This window comes from Ipomoea nil, unplaced genomic scaffold (genome assembly GCF_001879475.1).
Source record: "Ipomoea nil cultivar Tokyo-kokei standard unplaced genomic scaffold, Asagao_1.1 scaffold1262, whole genome shotgun sequence".
Taxonomy (NCBI): Eukaryota; Viridiplantae; Streptophyta; class Magnoliopsida; order Solanales; family Convolvulaceae; genus Ipomoea; species Ipomoea nil.
This window is the reverse complement of record NW_017617690.1, coordinates 407,198-433,015: the sequence shown is the minus strand read 5'-3', so window position 1 is coordinate 433,015 and position 25,818 is coordinate 407,198. Positions and strand designations below refer to the sequence as shown.

General features: G+C 37.9%; 1 protein-coding gene and 1 long non-coding RNA gene across 2 annotated transcripts; one reads left to right on the top strand and one right to left on the bottom strand.

The window, feature by feature from the left end:
- Positions 1–21: 21 nt before the first annotated feature.
- LOC109184533 (G2/mitotic-specific cyclin-2-like) lies at positions 22–7,328 on the top strand. Its single transcript, XM_019334547.1, has 12 exons — positions 22–731; positions 1,478–1,611; positions 3,965–4,034; positions 4,181–4,316; positions 4,420–4,479; positions 4,613–4,658; positions 4,965–5,093; positions 5,662–5,751; positions 5,829–6,050; positions 6,490–6,588; positions 6,684–6,862; positions 6,951–7,328. The coding sequence occupies exons 3-12, from the start codon at positions 3,980–3,982 to the stop codon at positions 7,087–7,089; spliced, it is 1,155 nt and encodes a 384-aa protein (XP_019190092.1). The 5' UTR covers positions 22–731; positions 1,478–1,611; positions 3,965–3,979; the 3' UTR covers positions 7,090–7,328.
- Positions 6,784–25,811, bottom strand: LOC109184535. The gene is made up of 4 exons (XR_002054807.1): positions 25,802–25,811; positions 21,500–21,503; positions 21,023–21,033; positions 6,784–6,881 (listed from the first exon to the last, which is right to left on the bottom strand). It is a non-coding gene; the product is annotated as an uncharacterized LOC109184535 (long non-coding RNA).
- Between the last annotated feature and the right edge of the window lie 7 nt (positions 25,812–25,818).

Below are 25,818 nucleotides of genomic sequence, written 5' to 3'. Positions count from 1 at the left end.
GGCCACTCCCACTGAGAGTGAAACTTGATTTTTGAGCTTTTGGTACAAGGATGTGATGGATTTTCTTTTAATCTTTCATTTAGGAGGTAGATAACAAGGGAAGGAACTAATGTTCTTAGTTTCTGTATTGATACACTTGTATGCACATGTAGAACTTAGCGCGGAATGTTCCCGGGTTAATCAGTCTAGGAAAAGTGATTAGATTGGTAAAGGAATGCAGTAACAGTGCATGAGTTGAGGTAGCTACCAGTAGGCTGAAAATATTATAGTCTGCATGGTTTTATTGTTGATTGTTATGCTAAAAGTATTTATAATTCTCTTACAGCAAAGTTTAGCCTTTACGTTCGAGATAGCTCATCTTCAATAAGATGCTCTATGTGAATATGATGAACTAGAATGCTTTACTTAAACAGGTGTACATTAGTTATTCCCTCTATTGGGTGATAATATTCTTCTGTTCATCCTTTGAAAGTTTACTGCCAACACCTACATTAAATATTCATTCGTTCTGATTCTTCTATATATGGAGATGTTATTAGATTTGAATGATCGCTTTTATCTTACCTTTTCTTCATTGTTGCAATATATCTTTTGAATCCCCCTTGAGAGTATTTTGAAGTCATCTTCTTGACATTCTTGTCTTGTAAACTATTTGGTTCACAGCTTCATTTTGTATGCAAAGTTTGGCTTGGTTTTGTCCTATGGAACAAGATTGCATTTCCCTTTCAGAGGTACGTAATCATTATTCTTATTGAATTGAAATATTCTTATCAAAACAAAAAGATAATCCAATTTCGATTATATTTTATATGAACTTGGTATGATAATGAATTATTAAAACCATTGGGTTTGCTAATCAAATAAGAAAAAAGAAGATCCAATTCGATTTATTTATGTGAATTTCTCATATTGGATTGAATTTACTCATTGAAACCTAAAAGAATCCATTTGACTTATGTTTACGTGAATTTAATTTTCTCACCAAAACATAAAAAAGAAGCCATTTTTTTACTTCTATCTTATAGGAAACAGAACATTTTTGTTTGGTAATATATTCTCGCTTTCACCTTCTGAAAACATTGCTTTTTGAAAGTTTAATTTGTGATATCTTACTTTTCCATTCAGTAGAACGTGACCTGGTGCACCAAGCTTGTTGTACCCTTGTTATTGTAAATTTGTAATCTGCCTATACTTTGAATTCAGTGAAAACACCGATGCATGAAAATATATTTACTTAACAAACAATGAACATTTTGTGGATGAAAATTTGTTACAAATGTGACTAGCATTTACTTCAAAGTTTGTGAACATTTGTTTCAAAAGCATTTAACATCAAAATGAACATCACTCTCAATTTTGATGAAGATCGCCCCAAGGCATCAACCATGATGAACATTTGTTGTGGGGGCAAAACGTGGTGGATCTGGAGTCCATAATATGCATATGAATTATTTATGTTATTTATCATTGCTTGCAGCATTCTCATTAAACAAATTTGGTGTGATCTTCATCGTGGAGCAATGGTAACAAATTGACAAGTTTTGTGATGACAGTTCATTGTGTTAGGAGGAAAGATAAATTTACCGAATTGAAGTGCTGATCCCATTTTAGGTAAATCTTATATCTTGTTGAGGAAAATTAATTCTGCATTTTTTTATGCATTACCTTTTGAGCTCTATTCAGTGATCATAGTGTATCTTAATATATTACTGTCAATTTTTCTGCATAGGAATGTCATTAGCCCTGATAGGAGAGTTAATAATTCAATAACCAATATCACATCGTACCACTGTCATATGTAATTCTTGCTTAGTTAAAAAAAATGGGGAAGTGTAATAAGATTTTTGGACTTCAAACTAAATTAAGTTGAAGAGGATAAATTTTCGGGGAAAGCTACCCTTCTTCCTTTTTGTGTTTGCCCATCAAGCATGACTTGCCTGCTTCTTTTATTTTATTTTGTCTATACATATGGTTTAGATTTAGATGTGATGCAGTTGGTGTTTTTGGCTTACCACTAGTTACGAATGGACTTCTATATTAACACTTGACCAACTGTGATTTCATGAAACCATCAATCTTTCTTATGTGATTTCTTGGCCTTTTTGAGTTCTACATTATCTTTATTGAAGTTGACGTCGAACACAAGTTCAAGGAATAAGACAAACACATTAGTTTTAGAACTCAAGAATAACAGTATATTTTTTCAATGCCTTGAAATATAAAATGCCTTACTATATAGGCCATATCCAAATGAAAACACAAGACAAAGGTATAAATGCAAAGTTTAGGGAATGGAAAAGGACATCTGGAGCCAACATAACATAAATACTAAATTTAAATAAAGCAACTAATAACTGCATGAGACTCCTCATTTCTGTAGCATGTATGAACCTTATTAGAAGTGGTGGGGGAACTATAGTGGGATCCCTATACTTTCCAACTCCCGTCCACCTCAGACCCACGGTGGGTGGACTTTTACCCACCCCTTTCCCACCGAATGCAGGTATCCACTACTTATCTTATTAAATAATGAGTTAATTCGATTTTTGGTCTAGATTTATAGGTGGCATTTCTTATTTGGTCATAGTGTTATTGTGGCATGACCATTTTTGGTCCTCTGTCAACAAAATCGTTGAAATGTCGTTAAATACAAGGACATTTTGATCTTTTTTATACAAAGTAGGTTGACCCACTATATTTTTTTATGTTAAATTATTTTTTAAAAAAATCCATAATTGAAAACCGAAATGCCCTTGTATTTAACGACATGTCGACATTTAAACTGTTTTGTTGATAGAGGACAAAAAATTGTCATGTCACAATAATACTAGGACTAAAAGTGGATGTTCTGAAAAAAAAAAAAAAAGGGACTAAAAGTGGATTGCCACCTATAAATCTAGGACAAAAAATGGAATTAACTCTTAAATAATTTTTAAATTATTTACACATAGTAAAATTTACTATCTATATTAAAACATAAAATAATAAAAATATTCATATATAATAACTAAATTGTTTTTTGTTTTTTGTTTTTTTCAATCAAATTTATCTATTTACAACTAAGAAGCAAAATTTAGGGCCATTTGTAGTTCTTGTAGAATTTTAACAATAACTATTGGTACTTATTCTACTATTAAGTATTAAATACTAAATGCTATATATATGTGTGTGTGCTAGTGTGGGTGTAACATGGTTGGTCGGGTTGGGTTTTATGCGTGTTTGGTATATAAAATCAGCATGACCTGAACCCATTACAAGTTTAGTTTTTAAAACTCAACCCCCACCAGCTTATCACCCGTGCAAGTCGGGTTCATGTGAGTACTCATAGATTAGATTAGATTAGAATTGCCATCCCTATGGAGGGGGCGTGCTAATTAAAGTAAAAATTTGAAATGAGAGGGTTTTTTTTTGGTATCTGCATAATCATAGACCAACCCGCTTTTTCATACGGTGATCAGTCTTCGCTAGTTGTAAAATTTTGAAAGGAGTGGGGGCTTTTGGTATATAAATCCCATTTCTTATTTCCTCGCTACTCTTTCCAATTTCATTTGGCGATAACCCCAAACACCAACTTCGAGCAAATCGCAGATAGAGGTACAGAGAGTCAGAGAGAGCACAAAAATTACTTCATTAATTTTTAAATCGGTGTAGATTTCTGTTTGGTTGTTTTGTTTATCGTGGTTAATCAGAACTTTTTTAGATTTATCAATGACGTATACGATGTTTGGGTTTTTGAGTGTTTATGTACTGAAAGTTTTGATCTTTGATTGAGTTCTTTTAGATTCTCTGTTGCCCTGTGGGTACTTCTCGTTTTTCTTTTGAATTTTTTATGTGATGGATGCTTGATTTTTTTTTTTTTTTTGTTAATTCTGATCACGATTATTGATTTCTTTTACTTGTTAGTGAATTTTATTTTTCTTGTGTTGGGGCTTCTGTGATTTGATGATTTCTTTGTTTTATGCAGAATTTTTTGGCAAAGATGGTTGGATCAGATGAGAATGATGCAGGTGTTGTCAGGGATTCAGATCTCCCGGGTAATCTAAAACTTAAAAATTTCCATTTTCTTTTATCCCTTATCTTGTGTTACTCAACGTTATTGAGAAATTATACTTGATTATTTGTTCTTGTAATTTTACGTTTGGCAAAAAACCCATCTTCGATATGGGAATTTTATGATCAGGAGGATCAAGGGCTATAGGAGGAAAGATATCTAGTGAAATGGTGGAAAGTTGCAGGGCATTGAATGCCATTGATGTGAATATCGTTCAAGCAGAACCGCGTGCATCGTCTGTGCACAAGAGAAGTGCCGTTCCCGAGTAACATTTTCTTAATCCTTGGTCTTCATTTGCTCTTTTCTTTTATCTTAATGTTTTGGACTGGCCCTGATTTTATTGCGTTTGTTCTTCCTATTTTGCATAGCGAAAATGAAAATGCTGCTAACAAGAACCCTAAGATTCTTGTTCATGACACCACTGCTAGGTTAGGAAAGCTCAACCCTTTTTTTTAATGGTTGTAATAGGTTTTGTTGTGTGATGCAATCCTTCATTTATTCGTGATTCTGGCTTGTTTGGTTAATTATTATTTTCTTACTTTGGCTTTGCTGACTCTTTAGGAATTTCGATGCACAAATGGCAAGCGAGCAGCAACCAATTTCTGAGGTAAACTTTTTTTATTTTTTTTAATTTTGGTTTGACCACATGGTGTCTTGAGTAAGCCCTAACTATAGGAGGCACCTTTAAGCCTGTACCATACTCAGACTAATCCCTGTTTGCACCAGACCGACCCAATTAAGGGGCGAAGTGCTGGCCATATTGGTTTTTCCATACGAGAAGGGGTTTTGAACTCCTAACTTCTCTTAAAGAATGAACTAAGCTAGTTTGATAAGATGGTATTTGGCTTTATATTGGATTGATTTTGGAGATTTTTTAGGATGATTGTTGATTGTTCACTTATACCCAATCCAGGATGATGATGTTGAAATTGAGTATGTTGAGGAGAACCCGATTGTGAACATCGACAGTCCTGATGAAAAGAATGTCCTTGCTGTTGTCGAGTATGTTGATGACATACATGCTTTCTACAAGAAAATAGAGGTGAGACATGATTCCCACTATTCCCGAACACTTATCAGAACTCGGATTTATCTAAATATGTAGCTTTGGAGACAACTGCTTACGTGTTATAGATACATTAAGTCTGATATGTATATGCAGTATGCTTCATAAGATGTAGGTATTTCTACTGTCATACGTCAATGGTTATTTGCATCTTCATTTTTGGGGTGACGAGGGAAACCTGCAGTCACTACTCGAGGGTGTGCGTTGGGTAAATCCCGCCTTGTGACCCTAGCCAGCAGAGGACCACAAGGAGGTAAACCAACCTAGGTTGCTCATAGCTGACGGGCTCAAACCAAGAAGCTTAGGATTTGAACTCGTGAACTTGTGGTTATAAGTTTGTATTCTTAGCCATCTTGGATGGGGTTACCCTCTATTTGCATCTTCATTGTCGTGATAGACTATCGCCTACCTATGTTTGATTAAATCCGACATGTATAAGCACTATGTTTGTCCATCTGTTCTCGAAAGATAGTTAACGCCAGTTGCTGTGACTATGAGCCGAAGTGTGTAAGAAATATAAATAGTTTCTGCATTTTTTTTACAGAATTTGAGCTCCGTGCTCCCATACTACATGAATCTGCAACCCGCTATTAATGAAGGAATGAGGAGTATTCTGATTGACTGGCTGATCCAGGTATATTACAAACCTATTTTGCCTTTGTGCATTGCCGTTTTGTAGCTTAGCTAACGCTATATCTATCGAATGTGTAGGTGCATAAAAAGTTTAAACTGATGGATGGGACGTTGTACCTCACTGTGAACCTCGTCGATAGGTTCTTAGCTGTCGAACCAATAAGTAGAGAAAATCTGCAGCTGGTTGGGATTACGGCAATGCTTCTCGCCTGCAAGTATGAAGAAGTATATGCCCCGACTGTAAAGGACTTCATGTTGATTACTGACAACGCTTACCGTAGACAAGAAGTTATCAACATGGTAATTATTTTCGATAAAAAACAAATAGAGTTAATGCCATCTTTTGAGTATAGTGGTTTTGTCACGTTTAGTCCTAAACTTTCAAATTAACCACTCATGGTCCCGTGATCCTTCAACTTTCAACTTAACCACCAGTGGTTCTTCAACTTTCAAATTTTAACCAGCTGTGGTCCTTCTGAAAGGACGACTTTGCCTTTACTTTACTTCTGATAGGACCACGACAAGTTAAAATTTGAAAGTTGAATGATCACGGGTGATTAACTTGAAAGTTTATGACTAAATGTGGCAAAACCAGTATACTCGGAGGACCCCAAATAGCATTAAGTCAAAAAAATATTAATCAATTTTCTCGTTTTTTTTTTTTTTTTTTGCAAAATGATATCCTAATCCTTCGTTTTTCTCCAATCATTTTAACTTCGACTGCATTCCTTTCTGACAGGAGATACTAATGGCAAATACCTTGCAATTCAACTTCTCGGTTCCTACACCGTATGTGTTCATGATGAGGTTCCTTAAAGCTGCGCAATCTGATAAGGAGGTTTGTTGGAAAACCACCGATAAAAACTAAATTTTCTCATCGTACCAACCTAGTCTATAACATGTTATAACGGTTTTTGTCTGATTTTAAAACAGCTGGAATCCGTATCTTTATTCCTCCTCGAGCTCTGCCTCGTGGAGTACCAAATGCTGAGGTTCCCGCCTTCTGAGCTAGCAGCTGCCGCAGTTTTCACTGCCCAATGCACGATCACTGGCTCCAAGCAGTGGAGCAAAACAAGCGAGAAGTACACCAACTACGCTGAACATCAGCTCCTGTAAGTACCCACCCTCTATCTTCAGGATATATCAATACTTTCGTGGTGGAGTGATGTAAACTAACCGTAACCTGTCCCGATAACACAGGGAGTGCTCGAAAGCGATGGTTACCCTCCACGAAAACGCTGGATTCGGGGAGCTTACTGGGGTGTACAGAAAATACGACACCTATAGGTTTGGCTTTGCATCTAGATATGAACCCGCTTTCTTTCTCTCGGATGCATGATTTCAAGCAGACACCATTGTTGGACACAACTTTTGTTTGGTTTGGACTATGGACGAAAGTTCAATTGTCTATTGAACAACAATAAAATGTTGTCCTCTGGGCATGGTATGAACAATTTACTCAAAGGTTATTATCTCAGACAGGAAACTTTGTTTGATAGTAATCTGTGCTACTGAGTATGAATAATTGTGTCAGGATTTCTTCCTGCAAACTAAAATTTGAATTTTTATTTTTGTTAATCGCTGCACCATATTTGACTTTTATTTACTCCGTATTTTTTAAATAGAGAAAATGGCATATTTTTTTTTGGCAATTTATATCGTGGATCAGGGTCTACAGTGCACTGTGGACCATGGTCTAATAGACATAATTTGACTTCATAAGGTATAGAATTGATGTTCATAATGTGCAGAATTCATGTTCATAATAAACATGATATAATGAACATGAATTCTGTGTATTCTGTGTCGTCAAGCTATATAATACAATGTACATAATTAATGTTCATAATGCATTGAATTCATGTTCATTATATCGTGTTTATGTGTATGTGTATTATGAACATGAATTCTGTGTATTGGACCAGGGTTCACAGTGCACTGTGGACCCTGGTTCACGATATAGCGATTGAATTATTTTTTGTCCGGCCATGAGTGTTCAATCATTATTGTGTGGAGGGTAGACCATATTTTGTATACTGTAAAATAATGTATATTCAGTACAAAAATAATGTACATTCAGTACAAAAGTAATGTACATTGTATTTAGGGGATGTACATTATTTTCGTACTGAGTGTACATTATATTGTATAATGTACATTCAGTACAAAAATAATGTACATTTAGTATATTAAAAATGTACTTTTTGTTATGGTCTGCATAACATTGTGTGGACCATGGTCCACAGAATAATTTACCTGGGACACGTTCTGAGCAGACCTTAACTATAAGAGGCACTTTTAAGCTCGTACCATATTCAGACTAATCCTCATTCGCACCTGCTTGGCCCAATTAAGGGGCAAAGTGCTGGCCAAATTGATTTTTTTCATATGAGAGCAGGTTCGAACTCCCGACCTCTCTTAAGTGGCAAATTATATCGTGCACCGCGGCAATTATGCACCGCACGTCAGACATTACAATGTGTCTAAATCGACACTGTCAAAACGACGTCGTTTTATTTAATGAAAAGAAACAGAATCTTCGCAAAAAATAACTCTGTTCTTCAGTTTCATTTTGTATACACTACAGTTTTAGTTCAACACAACTACAGTTTCATTTCGATATAACTACAGTTTCATTCAATATTTCTACACTCAAATATGTGAAAATGTTATTTAATTTTATTTTATATACACTATAATTTCATTAAAACACAACTACATGATCATTTGAATATAATTACAGCTTCATTGTACAATATACACTTAAATATGTGAAATGTTATTCAGTTTCATTTTATTATACTGTAGTTTCATTTCACCACAACTACAGTATCATTTTGATATAACTGTAGTTTCATTTGATAATATGAAAATAATACGTGAGCCAGTGTCGGTTTAGACACACTGTAGTGTCTGACGCGCGGTGCATAATCGATTATGCGCCGCGGTGTACGATATAACAACCCCTCTTAAGGGATGAGAGTGCACGGCCACTCACGCCAACCAAGTTAGTTAAAAAATGACATATTTGGTCCTTCAGTTGTACTCGATTATAATTTCAATTCCTCAATTATTGTTGTATTTATTTTGTCTCTCAATTATGCTCAAGCCATTTTTGTTTTGTTTTTTTTTTGTTTTTTTTTTTGGTTTTTTTTTTCCCATTAATATTCCATTAGATTTAGATGGGAATTAAAGAAAAAAGTGTAAATGATGGGGCTAAATATGAGATTTTGATTTCTTCTTTTCATTATTATGCAGATATTCACACAATTTTAGTGCATTTATTTGACAAAGTTGCAAATTCTTATAATATTCTGTCAAATTTTGGTGGAAATTAAAGAAAAACGTGTAAATGATAGGGCTAAATATGAGATTTTGATTTCTTCTTTTCATTATTATGCAGCCATTCACACAATTTTAGTGCGTTTATTTGATAAAGTTACAAATTCTTATAATATTCTGTCAAATTTTGGTGGGAATTAAAGAAAAACGTGTAAATGATAGGGCTAAATATGAGATTTTGATTTCTTCTTTTCATTATTATGCAGCCATTCACACAATTTTAGTGCGTTTATTTGACAAAGTTACAAATTCTTATAATATTCTGTCAAATTTTGGTGGGAATTAAAGAAAAACGTGTAAATGATAGGGCTAAATATGAGATTTTGATTTCTTTTTTTTTTCATTATTATGCAGTCATTCACACAATTTTAGTGCGTTTATTTGACAAAGTTGCAAATTCTTATAATATTCTGTCAAATTTTGGTGGGAATTAAAGAAAAACGTGTAAATGATAGGGCTAAATATGAGATTTTGATTTCTTCTTTTCATTATTATGCAGCCATTCACACAATTTTAGTGCGTTTATTTGACAAAGTTACAAATTCTTATAATATTCTGTCAAATTTTGGTAGGAATTAAAGAAAAACGAGTAAATTATAGGGATAAATATGAGATTTTGATTTCTTCTTTTCATTATTATGCAGCCATTCACACAATTTTAGTGCATTTATTTGATAAAGTTGTAAATTCTTATAATATTCTGTCAAATTTTGTTGGGAGTTAAAAGAAAAACGTGATAGGGGTAAATATGAAATTTTGATTTCTTCTTTTCATTATGAGACAGGCATTCATGCAATTTATTGTTAAATAAATTTACTAGAATATTGAGTAGGTTTGTTTCATACAGGGAGGAAAAGAATAAAATATACTTTGTTTTAAAATACATTTTCCAAGCTAAGACCTTATGGTATAATGGCACCAAAGTTGCACGACATTGATTCTTTGTGTTTTAGTAGGATAGTTTATGAATGGATACTACATTGTAATAGAATCGGTAGCATTCAAAAAAAAAAAAACATTTTTCAACATCAAGATTTTAATAGATTTTTACGAAGTAATATATATATATATATATATATATATATATATATATATATATATATATATATATATATATATAGTAATATAGTACTGCGTAATTATTACAAAAACTATATTAAAACAATTTATTATTTTACTATATTAGTAAGAGAATTAATTAGGAAAATGTTATAATCGTGTGTGTACATATATAGTAATTATTACAAAATTAATGTATATAACAATTTGTAGTAATATACATGGTAATATATAGTTGATAACATGTATATGATTTTGGATAGTAATCACTCAAGTTATTTCTAATTTAAATTTTTGTAATATTTAGTTTAGTATTAAATATTAATATATATATATATATATATATATATATTAAAGTATTAAATATTAATACATATATTAAAGTATTAAATACTAATTTAAAGTATTAAATATTAATATATATATATATATATATATATATATATATATATATATATATATATATATATATATATATAGAATTACAATCGTATGAGAACCCATCTTTAGGTAGGAACATAGGAACTAATCTAAGCCGTTTATTTAAATTAATCTACGGTGTATGTTTTATTATTTTTAAAATTTAGTTTTACGGTGGATTGTTTTTTATTTAGGCGGGTAGGGGTAGTATAGTCAGGTCCAGTGCGCGTGGAGGGTTTTTTCGTTTTTATCGCTGAGATTTTGCTATCTCACTATTGCTGGAGTTGTCCGAGAAGGTCGAAGCTCTCCAGAGTCCTTCACAGCGTCGTCTGCGTCGATTGGAGTCCCGTCTGAGATGGCCGGCACCGATGCTCGGAACCCTAAGCGCCCACGGCCGGCGGCGAGGTCGGCCGCTGCTTCAGGTCGGTTTTTGCCCTTTTTTTTTTTTTTTTTTTTTTTTTTTAATTTCGGATTCCTGTGCCTTTGTGTGTATTCTTTTGATATTTGAGTTGTGTCTTTGTTTGCATTTTTTTTGTCTTCACGTGTCAGTGTTGATTTTGGTGTTGTTGCTTTGCCGGTGGGGATGTTTTTTTTTTTTTTTTGGGTCTTTGGGGGTTGGTTGGGTGGTGGTGCCGATTACTGTGGTGGCTGTGGGGTGTCGCCGTGTTGGGTTTTACAGTGGAGGGTGGGTCTTGGTTGGGGGTTTTGCCTATACTGTGGTGGGTTTTGGTGGGGCGGGGGTGCCGTCCTTTGTCTTTCAGGGGGGAGTCTGGTTTTGGGATGGGTGGGGGACTACCGGTGGGGCGGGGTGTGGTGGCACCTGTTTATTTATTTTTTATTTTTTTTTTGTGCATCGCTCCTGGGTTCAGCAATAGCATTAGAAATTTCATCAATAACTGTATTGAGGATGGATACCATTCATCTGGTCCATTCAATCACTATCCCATTTAGATGATCAAACAACATTCATGATTCATTGCATGTTCTTGAGAAAAGAGAATGATGAAGAAAACATCAACTGTTAACTAAAACCATCAAATATGGATTGGTATATGCACTCCACTAATAAGCAAACTAAGATTTTATTTCACAAACTCTACATAATGTTTGGGACACAACATGAAATTGAAAGGGGTAAGGGGTAGGGGGTACAATAGAGACTACCAGTTCTAAAGCTAAAGAAAACAGAAGAAAAAGGCAAGCAAACCAACATAATATTTAATACAGTAGCAGAAAGCTCCAATAAGCCTAGTTATGATATAATAGGGGAATGATGATTCTTTACTGCTTTGCATATTCAATTTTATTTGCAATCTTGTTCAAAACAACATATTAAATTTGTTAATGTTCCTAAGTTTTCCTATTTAACTGTTTTTTTTTATTTTTTTATTTCATGAGGCCTAGTGATTCATTTGATTAGTTCCTGAATTTCAATTTAATTATCTTGCACTTGAGAGTTGATTCTTATCTTTGATCTACATTTTTAGCATTTTAAATTGTTAATTTAATTATTTTATCCTACTTTGACATTTGATTCTAGTACTTTAAATTATCAAGTCAATTATTTTTATGTTAAGTTTAGTCAATTGTTTCTTGCATTTTTATTGTTTTTTTGATTAGTTTTTGCTTTTTCTTTATTGCGTATCGTTATGTACTATTTTCTGCAGATTTTTTGCTTGCAAATTTTTTGCTTCGATTGAAACTACGGTACCTTCTCTTGTATTCTTGTACGGAGAATTATCCCTAGGAGAATGCAGATGCGTTGGCGGGATGTGCATAACAAAGTGGACTGTGGAGTCTTTGCTATGCGGCACATGGAATGTTTCTTGGGGCAGCCCGTTAATGCATGGGATTGTGGTCTGCGCAAGGGTGATAGTAGGGGCCTTGATTTGTTGAGGGCAAGTAATATGCGTCAAATTCTGACTGCTGAGTTAAACATACACCATTCCAAAAACATTCGAAGTGTGGTTGAATATCGTGACGATGGGGGTACAACATAGATTCGTGTGTAGCTAGCCCATTATCTATTTTATTATGTTTGCCTGCTTGTGGTATTACAAACCTTATCTTTTTTTATTCATTTGGCACATTTTTATCTTAATAAATGGTGGGGTGATGTTGTTTGGTGTTAGATTTCCAGCTTATACGCGTGCTGAATTGTTATATGTTTGAACAAGTTCAGGTGCACATACACCAACTACCATGTGCTCATACTGTCGTTATGCACTCAGTGCGTTTGGTGTGTTCATATGCCAGAATCACACACTTTGCACCTTTAGCCCCCCGCGTGTGCCCAATTCCCTGTTTTGTTCCTTCATGTGCACTCAATTGGTGCAGTATGAGCACATGTTGGAATCCCACACAATGGCACCCTCGGATCCTGTGCATGTGCTCAATTCGGTCTAGTTTGTTTTCTGGAAAATCGCGTTCTCCTGATGTTTGTATGCCTAGAGATTTTATCAACCTGTGGGGGTATGGGGAAATCACCTTGTTACTCTGTTATTAATTCTTGAGTAGAGTAATGCTTGGCGCCCTGCGTTTGGGTTGTATGTTCAGAGGTGCACAAACACATACAAGTACGTGCTCTCGCAATGTCCAGCTCGGCACACTCAGAACTTCACATATGCACACACCTGTATGCTATACCTTTTGCCACAACACAGTCTGCTGGGGTTTATTGACCTGCATTATACACCACCGCATATCTATCGATGGAAAATGATGTTGGTAGTTTATTTTTAATTCTCATATGCAGTAATAAGGTTTGGTAAAACATACAACAGTTTAGTATTGTAGGAAGGCACCCATTGTTGTGGTAAGGTGCACAAGGTCAGCGCACTTATTCACCTTTGACGGAAAATGATTTTGGCAGTCGGTTATTCATACTCAACTGCAATAATAACGTTTGGGGAAAAAAAATACTACACTATAGTGTCGTTGGAAGGCACCCAGTATTGTGATCGGGTGCACAACAGCACCCCGTACCCAGTTTGATGTGTGTGGCACACTCTGTTTACTAGGGGTGCACATTGGCGTGTATAGCTACTACTAAAAAAGCAACATCTTAAACATTTTGTCTTTTCACGGATTCATGATGTCACGTATATAGATATATGTAAAAACAAATTCGGTGACAATTATTCGTACACAAATAGACTAACAAGAAGAATGAGGGGAAAACTGTTATGCTGTAGGGCTGAATGACACACACTGTCAGTCTCAGGTACTCACTGTCAGCATATGGCCTCACTCCGTTACGCAGTTTTATTCGATTTCTGTTTTTGGGTTTTCGGTCGCAGCTCGCAGTTGCGGCTGTCCTGATGTTTGTATGCCTAGAGATTTTATCAAAACGGGTGGGTATGGGGCAGTCACCTTGTAACTCAGTTATTAATTCTTGAGTAGAGTAATTCTTGGCGCCATACATTTGGGTACTATGTTGAGAGGTGCACGGACACATACAAGTACGTGCTCACGCAATGTCCAGCTCGGCACACTCAGAACTTCACATATGCACACACGTGTTTGCTATACCTTCATCCACCACACAATCTACTGGGATTTGTTGGCCGCGATTTACGCAGCCATGTATCTAGTGCTGAGAAATGATGTTAGTAGTCGGTTATTCATACTCAACTGCAATAATAATGTTTGGGGAAAAATACTACACTCTAGTGTCGTTGGAAGGCACCCAGTACTGTGATCGGGTGCACAAGAGTACCCCGTACCCAGTTTGATGTGTGTGGCACACTCTGTTTACTAGTGTGCCATTGCCATGTACAGCTCCTACTAACAAGGCAACATCTGAAACATTTTGTTTTTTTTTCACGGATTCATGATGTCACGTATATAGATATATGTAAAAACAAATTCGGTGACAATTATTCGTACACAAATAGACTAACCAAAAGAATGAAGGGAAAACTGTTATGCAGTAGGGCTGGATGGCACACATTGTCAGTCTCAGGTGCTCAATGTCAGCATATGGCCTCACTCCATTAGGCAATTTTCTTCGATTTCTATTTTTGGGTTTTCGGTCGCAGCTCACAGTTGTGGCTATCATGATGTTTGTATGCCTAGATATTTTATCAACCCGGGTGGATATGGGGAAGTCACCTTGTTACTATGTTATTAATTCTTGAGTTGAGTAATTCTTGGCGCCATGCGTTTGGGTCGTTTGTTCAGAGGTGCACGGACACATACAAGTACGTGCTCACGCAATGTCCAGCTTGGCACACTCAGAACTTCACATATGCACACACATGTCCCTCGAAAGTCTTTTTGGCCTCTTCACACTGTGGGGTCCAGTACTTCGTTGATCCGGGGGAGATGTTCATCAAACACCCGGTTGGTCCCCCTGTTAAGCCGTCTTCACCTGTCGAGGGTTGCAAATTTGTTAGTTCAATATGTAGTGGACTTGTGTGGCACTCAGGATATGACCAACGTGCACGGCCACTGGGTTTCACCACCCTGTTGGCACATTAATGGGACCACAAGTGCACACACAGCCGGCACGGCTACAGATATTATGGCATGAAAAAAGTTAGTAGCACTGCTCCGCCCTTGTGGGTATGTCTGTGCACTTACGGGCGGATTGATGTGCACAGAATTCTACACGTGGGTTCGTCTGTGCACTGTCTCGTAAGTGCGGGGGCACACAGCCGCAGATGCCTAGGGCTGTGTGTGCACTTCAACGTTTTAGGGGATGCCATTTAGGCATGCGAGCCCAGTTGGGCATGACATGCACATCACCGTTTCTGACTGCAAACGCACACAGTGCCATGGCATTTAATGTGATGCCTGAGTGTATGCATAAACAGTCCATTACCATTCCCTTTCAATTTAAATTGCATACTCAACCATGGATACGTATTAATAGATTGTACTTACTGTGGTTGTATTCTCTTGCCATCATTCCTACCGTCGAAGATCACTTGGTCCGCGGCTTTGGATGCTTCAGGCTACACTTGAACGGCCGGAAATCGCAGGTGTTTGTCGGAGAGTTATCTGGAGGAGGGTTGTCGTAGCGGGATTAGAGTCAAATTAGAGACCTTGATCAAATTTAATATTAATTATTAATTGTTTGGTGATGAAAATTACCCTAATATCCTTTTTAATTATTTATATTAGTGGTCTCCTTATTACTGTTTAATTAATCTTACCCATTGATTAGATGGAATTCAAAGGCCTAGATTAGTTCTTACGTTCCTACCTTAAGATGGTTCTCACCTGAAGCTCTCCCTATATATATATATATATATATATATATATATATATATATATATATATATATATATATATATATATATATATATATATATATATATATATATATATAGATAGATAGAGAGAGAGAGAGAGAAAGGAGATGATATATTAAAGATCAACCAAAGACGAGATACAGGTGGGTGGCGTAGAAAATCACAAACCAAGGGCAGACATAGAATCAGAAGCCCGCGCTAGAACATGAGCTAAATGATTCATTGACCTGTTGACATATTTATAATACTGGTTAAGAGTACTACTATACACCCAAAAAGGCAAATATAAAAATTATTATAAAAAAAAACTAAAAAATGAAGAAGAGAAAATTAAAGAGAGAATTGCACTTTTCGCCCCTAACTTATAGGGTAATTATAGAATTCGTCCATGGGTGTTGGACATGCTCACTTTTCGTCTCTAAGTTATCATTGGCGTTGCACTTTTCGTCCCTAAGTTATAAAGTAATTGTAGAATTCATGTGTTGGTCATGCTCACTTTTTGTCCCTAAGTTATTATTGGTGTTGCACTTTTCGTCCCTGAGTTATACTAAAGTTGCAAATTTCATCCCTAATCACTACTACATAAATGGTATAATACGTTACTTAATAGACGAATGTTTTTTTTTTCTTTTAATAACCGCCATGTATGTTAACTATATACGATGGTTAAATAATAAATGTATTGACATTACTATTCTTCTCGCTTTCTCTCTACCTAGGGTTTCTAGGGTTTTGATCGGTTCTCTCGACAATCTCTCCGGTAACTCCTGGCGATCACGTATGAACTAAACGGACCAAGCGCACGGAAGGCTGCAGTAGTTGGACGGAAGTCTGCTTAGTGAATTCTCTGAATGTCTGGACGCATGGCTTCGTCGACATCTAATGCTGCGGCGGTGGCAGGTATCACGGCCAGGTGGGCCGACCTCGTCTTGGAAGAGGAGGAGGCGACTTTCGTGCCCCAGGAGGAGGAGAACGACGGTGGGCAGGATGACGCGGTGGAGGAGGAGTCGTGAGGAGTGGTAGGTCGTTTCTTGACGAGGAAGCTTGTTAAGCTTGAATTTATGAGTCAGGTTATGGCATCCGTCTGGCAACCGGTAAGTGGGGTATAGGCTTCTGAAATACAACCGGGGCTGTTTCTATTCGTTTTTCATCATATAACGGATGTGCACCGGGTCCTTGATGAGGGGCCATGGTCGTTTGATAATAGTACTCTTGTGTGCAAACAAGTTCCTGATGGTATTCTGCCCGTGAATGTTAAGCTTGATACGGTTGATATGTGGGTACAAATCCATGACTTGCCTACGGGATATACATCTGAGTTGATTCAAGAGCAGATTGGAAACTACCTGGGGGTATTTGTGAAAAGGGATGATCGGTTTCAGAATGGGCCATGGAAAACGTTCTATCGAATTAGGGTTACACTGTCAGTGGATAAACCTTTGAAACGCTGAATGAAATTCGTAAAGCGTGACAAGACGACCTGTTGGGTTTATTTCAAGTATGAGCGGTTACATACATATTGTTTTTTCTGTGGGATGCTAGGGCATGCCTACAAGTTTTATCGTGGGGCGAGGGACTCGGTGGTGCCAGTGGAGGACTATACGTATGGGCCGGAGCTACGAGCGGGTGGAACCCGGGGACCGCGGCCAGTTGGCGGCAGCTGGTTGCTACCGCCGGCTACGGCAATACGTAGTACTGCTCGGGCGAGGGGTGTTACTGTGGGGTAGCAAGCGGCCGAAGGGAGGCCGGCGGGTATGGACGGTACTGACGATGAGGTTGCCGTGTCCAAGCGTCGGCGGGAAGGTCTGGGAAACGGGGGTGTGCGGCATGGGTTGGAAGGGGATGATATTGTGATGACAAATTTTTCAAAAAACTTACAGCAGGCGGGCACTGGTTCCCAGGCCCGCCCGACTCAATGAGTACTTTAAGTTGGAACTGCCGTGGCTTGGGCAATTCACGGACAGTTCGGGAAATTGTGGACATGGTGTCCCGTAAGAAGCCAGATTTTGTATTTTTAATGGAAACTATGGTTGGACAGGATCATGCAGAACGCCTCCGTATCAAGCTTGGATTCGAGGGGTTAGTTTATGTTGACAACACGGGCCATGGTGGTGGTTTAGCGTTGCTTAGGAAGAAAAACAATGCTGCTACACTTCTGAGCTACTCTAAAAACCACGTGGATGTGGAGGTACGAATGGGTAATGATAAGGTATGGCGAATGACAGGCTTTTATGGTTTCCCGGAACGACATAGAAGAAGGGAATCATGGGAACTACTGGGAACGCTAGGCGGGAGATTCTCGCTTCCTTGGGTTGTAATAGGGGATTTCAATGACCTACTATATCAGCACGAGAAAAGGGGGGGGGGGGGGGGGGGGGCACACTCGGATAGTCTCCTACGCGGTTTTGGGGAGGCAGTGGAAGGGTGTGGTTTGGCGCAGATGGCTATGCGAGGTTACCAGTTTACCTGGGAAAAGAGTAAGGGCACTAGTAATTGGATTGAGGAAAGGTTGGATAAGGTTTTGACAACGGCATCGTGGGGGGATGTTAATCATCATGCGGAGGTACAGAATATTCTAACTCGTAAATCAGATCACTCGGCTTTATTCCTCAACATCAATGCACCATGCATGCAGAGTGGAAGGGGTCCGAGGGGTTTCAGATTTGAGATGGCCTGGTTGTTGGATGAGGGGTGTAGGGAGGTGGTTGAGACGGCTTGGCAGAATAGTCGGACTGAGGGTTTGTTGAATTGTCAGCAAAATTGTGGACACAGCCTGATGCGGTGGGGTGGCGACCATTTTCACAGGTTTGGGGACCGTATTAAGGGGCTGCGAACGAGTCAGGAAGCTATTAGACACAGGCGCGATCCAGATGCGATAGCTGAATTCCAGAATCTCGAGATTCAACTGTCCCAGCTGAAAGCCCATGAGGATATTTTCTGGAGGCAACGAGCAAAGCAACACTGGTTACGTGGTGCTGATGCTAACACAAAGTTCTATCACAGGTATGTCTCTGCCCGTAAGAAAAAGAATTTTATTGCCAAATTAAAAATTGATGATGGGGACTGGGTGGAGGGGGATAATATGAACTCGGTTATTTTGAAGTATTTTGAAGGGATTTTTGCCTCAAGTAATTCTGTGTGCAGTGATCCTTTGTTTGATGATTTTCCCCACATGTTACCCTGGCCCATAATACTGCCCTGTTGCGCCCCTTTGATATTGATGAGGTTAAAACGGTTGTATTTTCGATGTTCCCTGATAAAGCCCGGGGACCGGATGGGATGAACCCCGGTTTCTATTAGCATTTTTGGGATGTAGTTGGAGTGGATGTGTCTTTGTTTATTGTTAACACTCTAAATTCGCGTGTTCTCCCGCATGGTTTAAATGATACGAATGTAGTTCTAATCCCAAAGAAAAATGTGCCTGAGACAGTAGGGGATATGCGACCGATTGCTCTGAGTAATGTGCTCTATAGAATTATGGCTAAGATGATAGCCAACAGGATGAAACCACTTATGGGAGATCTAATTTCGGAGTCCCAAAGTGCTTTTATTCCAGGCAGGTTGATTACGGATAATATTCTGGTAGCCTCAGAGGTTGGTCACTTTTTAAATAGAAAGCAATGCGGTAAAGTTGGGTGGGGAGCTTTGAAATTGGATATGGCAAAGGCGTATGACAGGATGGAATGACCGTTTTTGAAAAGAATGTTGGAGGTAATGGGTTTTGATAAAGGGTGGATTGATCTGATTATGGTATGTGTAACGACTGTGACATATAATATTGTGGTAAATGGTGTGCCTAGAAGACAAATAGTTCCAACTCGGGGTCTCAGGCAGGGTGACCCCCTATCTCCCTATTTGTTCATTCTTTGTGCAGAAGGATTATCTTTGCTGTTGCAAAAAGCTCAATTAACGGGATCAATACACGGATGTAGAGTAGCTAGAGGCCCCCCCCCCCCCTAGTGTCACATCTTTTCTTTGCAGATGATAGTCTATTGTTTTTTAAAGCAAACCTGCAGGAGGCCAGTGTAATTAAACAGTGTCTGATGAGGTATGAGAACCTGTCTGGTCAGATGGTAAATAATCATAAATCTAATATTTGTTTCAGCAGGAATACCACGGGAGAGGATAGGGATGTGGTGGCAAATTGTTTAGGGGTGGATTAGGCACCAAATTTTGGCAAATATCTTGGTCTGCCATCTTTCATTGGGAGGAATAAAAAGATAGTTTTTTCTTATGTGGAGGATAAGATCAAGTAGAGAATTGGGTCGTGGAGCAAGAAACTGTTATCTCAAGCTAGGAATGAGGTACTTTTGAAAAGTGTAACTCAATCTATGCCTACCTTTTCAATGAGTATTTTTTTGCTGCCTGAATCAGTGTGTTTATCTATTGAGAGGACAGTGAACAGATACGGGTGGGGGAAGGGGGTGGAAAGAGGAATCCATTGGAAGGCTTGGGACAAGTTGTGTGCCCCTAAAAAATATGGGGGTTTGGGTTTTAATGATCTTCGTTCCTTTAGCCTGGCTATATTAGGGAAACAGACATGGAGATTTCTTACTAATCCAACCTCTTTTGCAGCAAGGATATATAACTTACTAATCCAGCCTCTCTTGCAGCAAGGATATATAAGACTTGTTACTACCCGGCAACCTCTTTTATTGATGCTAAAATGGGAAATTGCCCGAGTTACTGTTGGCAGAGTATAATGGCTGCGCATGATATGGTTTGCTATGGGGTTCGGAGAAGGATTGGAAATGGGGAAACAACTCTGATCTGGGGGCACCCCTGGTTACCTGATGATCCAAGCCCTTTAGTACAGACAATAATGCCTGAGAAGGATTGGAAATGGGGAAACAACTCTGATCTGGGGGCACCCCTAGTTACCTGATGATCCAAGCCCTTTAGTACAGACAATAATGCCTGAGGAACTGCGTGAGGCTAGGGTGGTGGGTTTGATTGATCAGCAAAGAAACTCGTGGGATCCCCATATTCTATGTGATTTGTTTGAACCTGAGAATGTGGCTCGTATATCTAGGATCCCTATTAGCCCGGATTATGAGGACTCATGGTATTGGTATAGGGATCAAAGGAGAATGTATTCTGTTAAGAATGCATATAGACAGATTGTTGGGGATTTTGAACATAATCCTGGTGCCTTTGATAAATGGATTACATTATGGAAATTGAAGGTCCCACGAAATGGAAGACTTTTTTGTGGAGAGCTTTATGTGATATTCTCCCTACCACAAACAACCTGATTATAAAGAGAGTGGAAGTGGACCCAACATGCCCTATGTGTGATATATCTCATGAACATGTTATGCACACACTAGTCTCTTGTGACTATTCTAAATTAGTGTGGAATATTTCGGGTTTGCCTGTTACGAATATTGTTGCTACTACTTTTCCAGTATGGCTAATGGGTGCTATGGCCAACTTAACAGAGGAGCAGTTTGCCATGACGGTTGCGGCCATTTACCACTTATGGAGCGCCCGAAACGATGCCGTATGGAGAAGGGCCCTGCCACGCCCAACCGCTACATGGAGACGAACCGCTGCTGCCATGGCTGCCTACGCCAAGGCGGGAATCATGCAGCACAACAGGCTGCACCATTACCGCAAGGCCGCACACGCTGCTTCTTCGATGGAGGATACCGCCCACATTCGGGCGACGCAACTTACGGAGTTGTACTGTTACACCCGGATGGCTCTTTCAAGGCGGCAATAAATGGCAAACTCCCGGGATGCTTCTCACCCCTTATGGCAGAGGCTCTTGCATGTAAGGAAGCGTTATCATGGCTCAAGGAGCGTAACGAATTGGACGTGGATCTATTGACTGATTGTTCAGAACTCCGACACCATTTACTATCTAGTCCTACGACCATCCTATCCTATGTAGGGGTGGTGGAGGACCAATGCCAGGAAATTATAGCCCTTTTTTCATATTGCTCTTTGAATGTTATTTCTAGATAAGTTAATGTTAGTGCTCATACGTTAGCTACGTTAGCTTTTGATCAGGATCACTCTATGTACTAGGACTATGTCCCCCCTGATTGTTTGGCTCCTTTCATTAATTAAAATATGCCATTGCTTTTTGGCTTTCAAAAAAGAAATATACGACGGTTAAACAACCGCCGTGTATGTCAACTATATACGACAGTTATTTAAACAACCAACGTCTATTAAGTGACATAGTATAACACATTAACATAATATATTAGACGGCGATTATTTAAAAAACCTCCCTCTATTAAGAGACATAGTATATCATTTATGTAGTAGTGATTAGGGACGAAATTTGCAATTTTAATATAACACATGGACGAAAAGTGTAACATCAATGATAACTTAGGGATGAAAAGTGAACATGACCAACACTTAGGGACAAATCCTACAATTACCTTATAACCCAGGGATGAAAAGTGCAACGTCAATGATAACTTAGGGACGAAAAGTGAGCATGACCAACACTTAGGGACGAATTCTACAATTATCCTATAACTTAGGGACGAAAAGTGCAATTTTCCCTTAAATTAATTTGAAAAATAAATAATAAACATGACATGTAATATACAATAATTACTATTGATATGGTAATGCAAAATAATTAAGGGACTAAAATATATATATATATATATATATATATATATATATATATATATATATATATATATATATATATATATATATATATATATATATAGGGTGATTTCCCGTGCGGTTGTGCGGTTAGACGCACATTAAGCATTAACTGACCGTGACACTTCGGAAATTAATCCTTTAAATCCAAAATAATTACTTAATTAATTTCCTAATTACCCTTATAATTATTTTTATAATTTAGCCTTGAATTTAGTTAGGGGATTTAGTTTGACCCGAATCCCTTAGCCTTTTTAATGTGGTCAATGGGTTGGACCTTATGCTATAACCTTTGTACTCTAAGCCTTTACTTAAAAGAAACTCTTCTAGCCCTTATGTGGGAAGAAGAGGCCCTTAATGGTCATTTCACAATTTCTAACTTAGAACCCAAGCCACTATCTAGACACACTCACTCTAGCATTCCCATACTTGGCCAAAACTCTCTCAACATTTCAGCTTGTTCCTCAAGCCACCCTAACTCTCCCATTCTACCCAAGAGAGCTCTTCACCTTCTCACCCAAGAAAGCCAAGCAAGACTCTACCTTTCACCATCATCAAGCTTAGAAGGATAAGTATTAGGAGTATATAGTCTTATTTCATAGTTTTGCTTCTTTATTATCTAAGTCTTTCCTTTGCTTGTTAGGTTTTTGGGTTCTTTGGATGAAGATCACTTGGAAGGAGACTTGTAAGAGTAGGCTAGGGTGTTGGAAGAGGTTGGATAAACTTAGAAGGTAACCCATGTCCTACAAAACCTATTTCTCCTTGTTATTATGATTTCTTGATGTTCTTGAGTGGTGATATACATATCCTTATGTTTATACTATTGTAGAGCTTGTATCTAGGATTGTTTGATGCTATTTGTTGAGCTATTCCTTGTATTCAAGTCCATTTTGCTGTTGATGTGAGTATTGAGGTGCTTGGACTTTGATTTGTGTATTCTTGGAATTTTTTAAGTGGATTTTCCTTCTTCAGTTCGGTACCACCGGGTACCTGGCGAACACTTCACTACCCGCCAGTACCACCCGCAGGTACAAGGGGAGTAGCAGGGGTTCAGCGGGTACTTTGCCACCCGCTGGTACAGGTGGGGTTTTTGGCAAGTACTTTGCCACCCGTCCAAACCACCCACTGGTACGTTGGTTCTTGGATTTCGTTTTGTTGTTCCATTGTGCACTTGTGTGTATCTATTGATGTCTGGTAAGTCTAGAGCGATGTTTTAAGTATCATTTGGTAGGATTTAGAGTCTTGAATAGTGGTTGTAATACAATATTGTGATTCGTTGGATTCAAATGAAGTTTATGTTATTCGTATGAGTCTTTGTGACTACCTTGTTGGCTTGCATGCTAGTTACGTTGCTTATTGGTACTAGTATGTGAATTCCTTGTGATTACCATCTTGATTCTTGATTGAATTGGTACTTGAGCCTATCTATTCGGTGTAATCCTTTGATTGGAATCCTTTGATATAGTTGTGTAGCCTTTGGAGTATCTTATAAGTATCTCTTTCGTGAATTCCCTTCATTGTGATCTATCATTGTGAATTGTACATTCGTTGTACTTTATCCTTGTTGATTCTTCGATTGAGCTATTGTTTGAGCTTATCCGTTATTGTACACACTTTGTGTGGAATCTATACTTTGCTTTGTATCTCTAGATTCCTTGAGTGTTGAACTCTTGTTGTGATGATTGAGTTGTTGTGATGGACAGTGGGGGCTTGACTTTTACCGGGATTCAAGATAATGGTATTATTGAATTGGGACTAAATCCCCGCGGATATATGTTTTCTCTTTGGACCGGGTCCTCTGACCCCACGGAAACCATGAATTGGGACTTAGTGTCCCCGCGGAAATCTCTAATCGGGTCTACGATCCCGCAGAATCCATACTAGGGTCCTTTGACCCTGCGGTACATATTAGTTCTAGGCCCTCATCCTGTCCACTTGATTCGAGTCGTTTGGTGACTCCGCGGTGAATGACTTGATTTGGCTATGTCCTTTGTGGATTTGGAACCTTGTCGGTAATTGATTGATTTTATTACTTGTTGAAGAACCACCTTGTTAATGATTATGCTTACCTTACCTTATTTATTATCTCTTGATTCGTTGATTCTATTCCTTGAATTGATCCATATCGTTGATTTGTGGCATTGAGTGGTATTGTTGAGTACATTTGTTGAATAGTCGATGTATTGCTTCTATTCCTTGTGATTTGTAAAGCTAGAATTGCTAAGGCTATACTTATGTATTCCCAAGTCTCAAAATGGTTTTCATCTATGAAGTATATATTATGTATTTCAACGCGTTAGAGGTGTTACTTAGCAATTTTCGCTAACGGTTGTTATACCTTATGTTTTCAAGTGAATAGTCGATTCGAGAGCACGTAGTGGAGCCCGGTTCAGACTAGTTTATCCTTCCCTCTAGTTTAGTTGTTTTGGCCTGTGAGCCCTTATACTTTGACTTTATTGGTGGTAGTTTTGTTAACCCTGTGCACCTAGGTTTGGAGAACCTAGATGTGGCATAGCACTCTCGTACTTAATTGTTTAGCTTTCGCTTAGTTTTAATTAAATGGCTAGACTTTATACTTGTCTCTAAGTTTGAATGCCTTATTTTATGTTTATGTTTTTGGGGGTGTTACACTGACGCACTTTAAGTACACAACACAGGCACATTAAGCACACAAACAAAACATTTTCAGAACACAAACTCAAGCACATTAAGCACAAAACTCACGTATGTTAAGCACAAGCCGCTCGCACCTTAAATACAGAACTCAGACACCTTTTAAGTTTCAACAACTACTCACATTGAGCACAAAACTCACGCACCGTAAGCACAAAACTCACGCACTTGAGCACAAAACCCACTCACTTAAGTTTTTAACAACAACTCACATTAAGCACAAATATCAAGCACATTAAACACAAGACTCAGGCACATTAAGTACAAAACTCATCCACATTAACATTACACACTCACGCACATTAAGTACAAAGCTCAAGCACATTAAGCACAAGACTCACGCACATTAAGTACAAAGCACACACACATTAATCAACTGCACAACTGCACGGGAAGCACCTAACCGCACTGGAACCTTTCACTATATATATATATATATATATATATATATATATATATATATATATATATATATATATATATATATATATATATATATATATATATAAAATTATTAAAATAAAAAAAATTATTATTTTAATATGATAATCTTCACATTAGCAAGCTAACAAGTAAACATGTCATTGTTTTTACTCAATTGCATTATATTGCGTTGTTCCAATAGTTTAATTACATTTTCGTGTGTAGTCGAGATTATTTGACCCTTGTTCCAAAAAAAA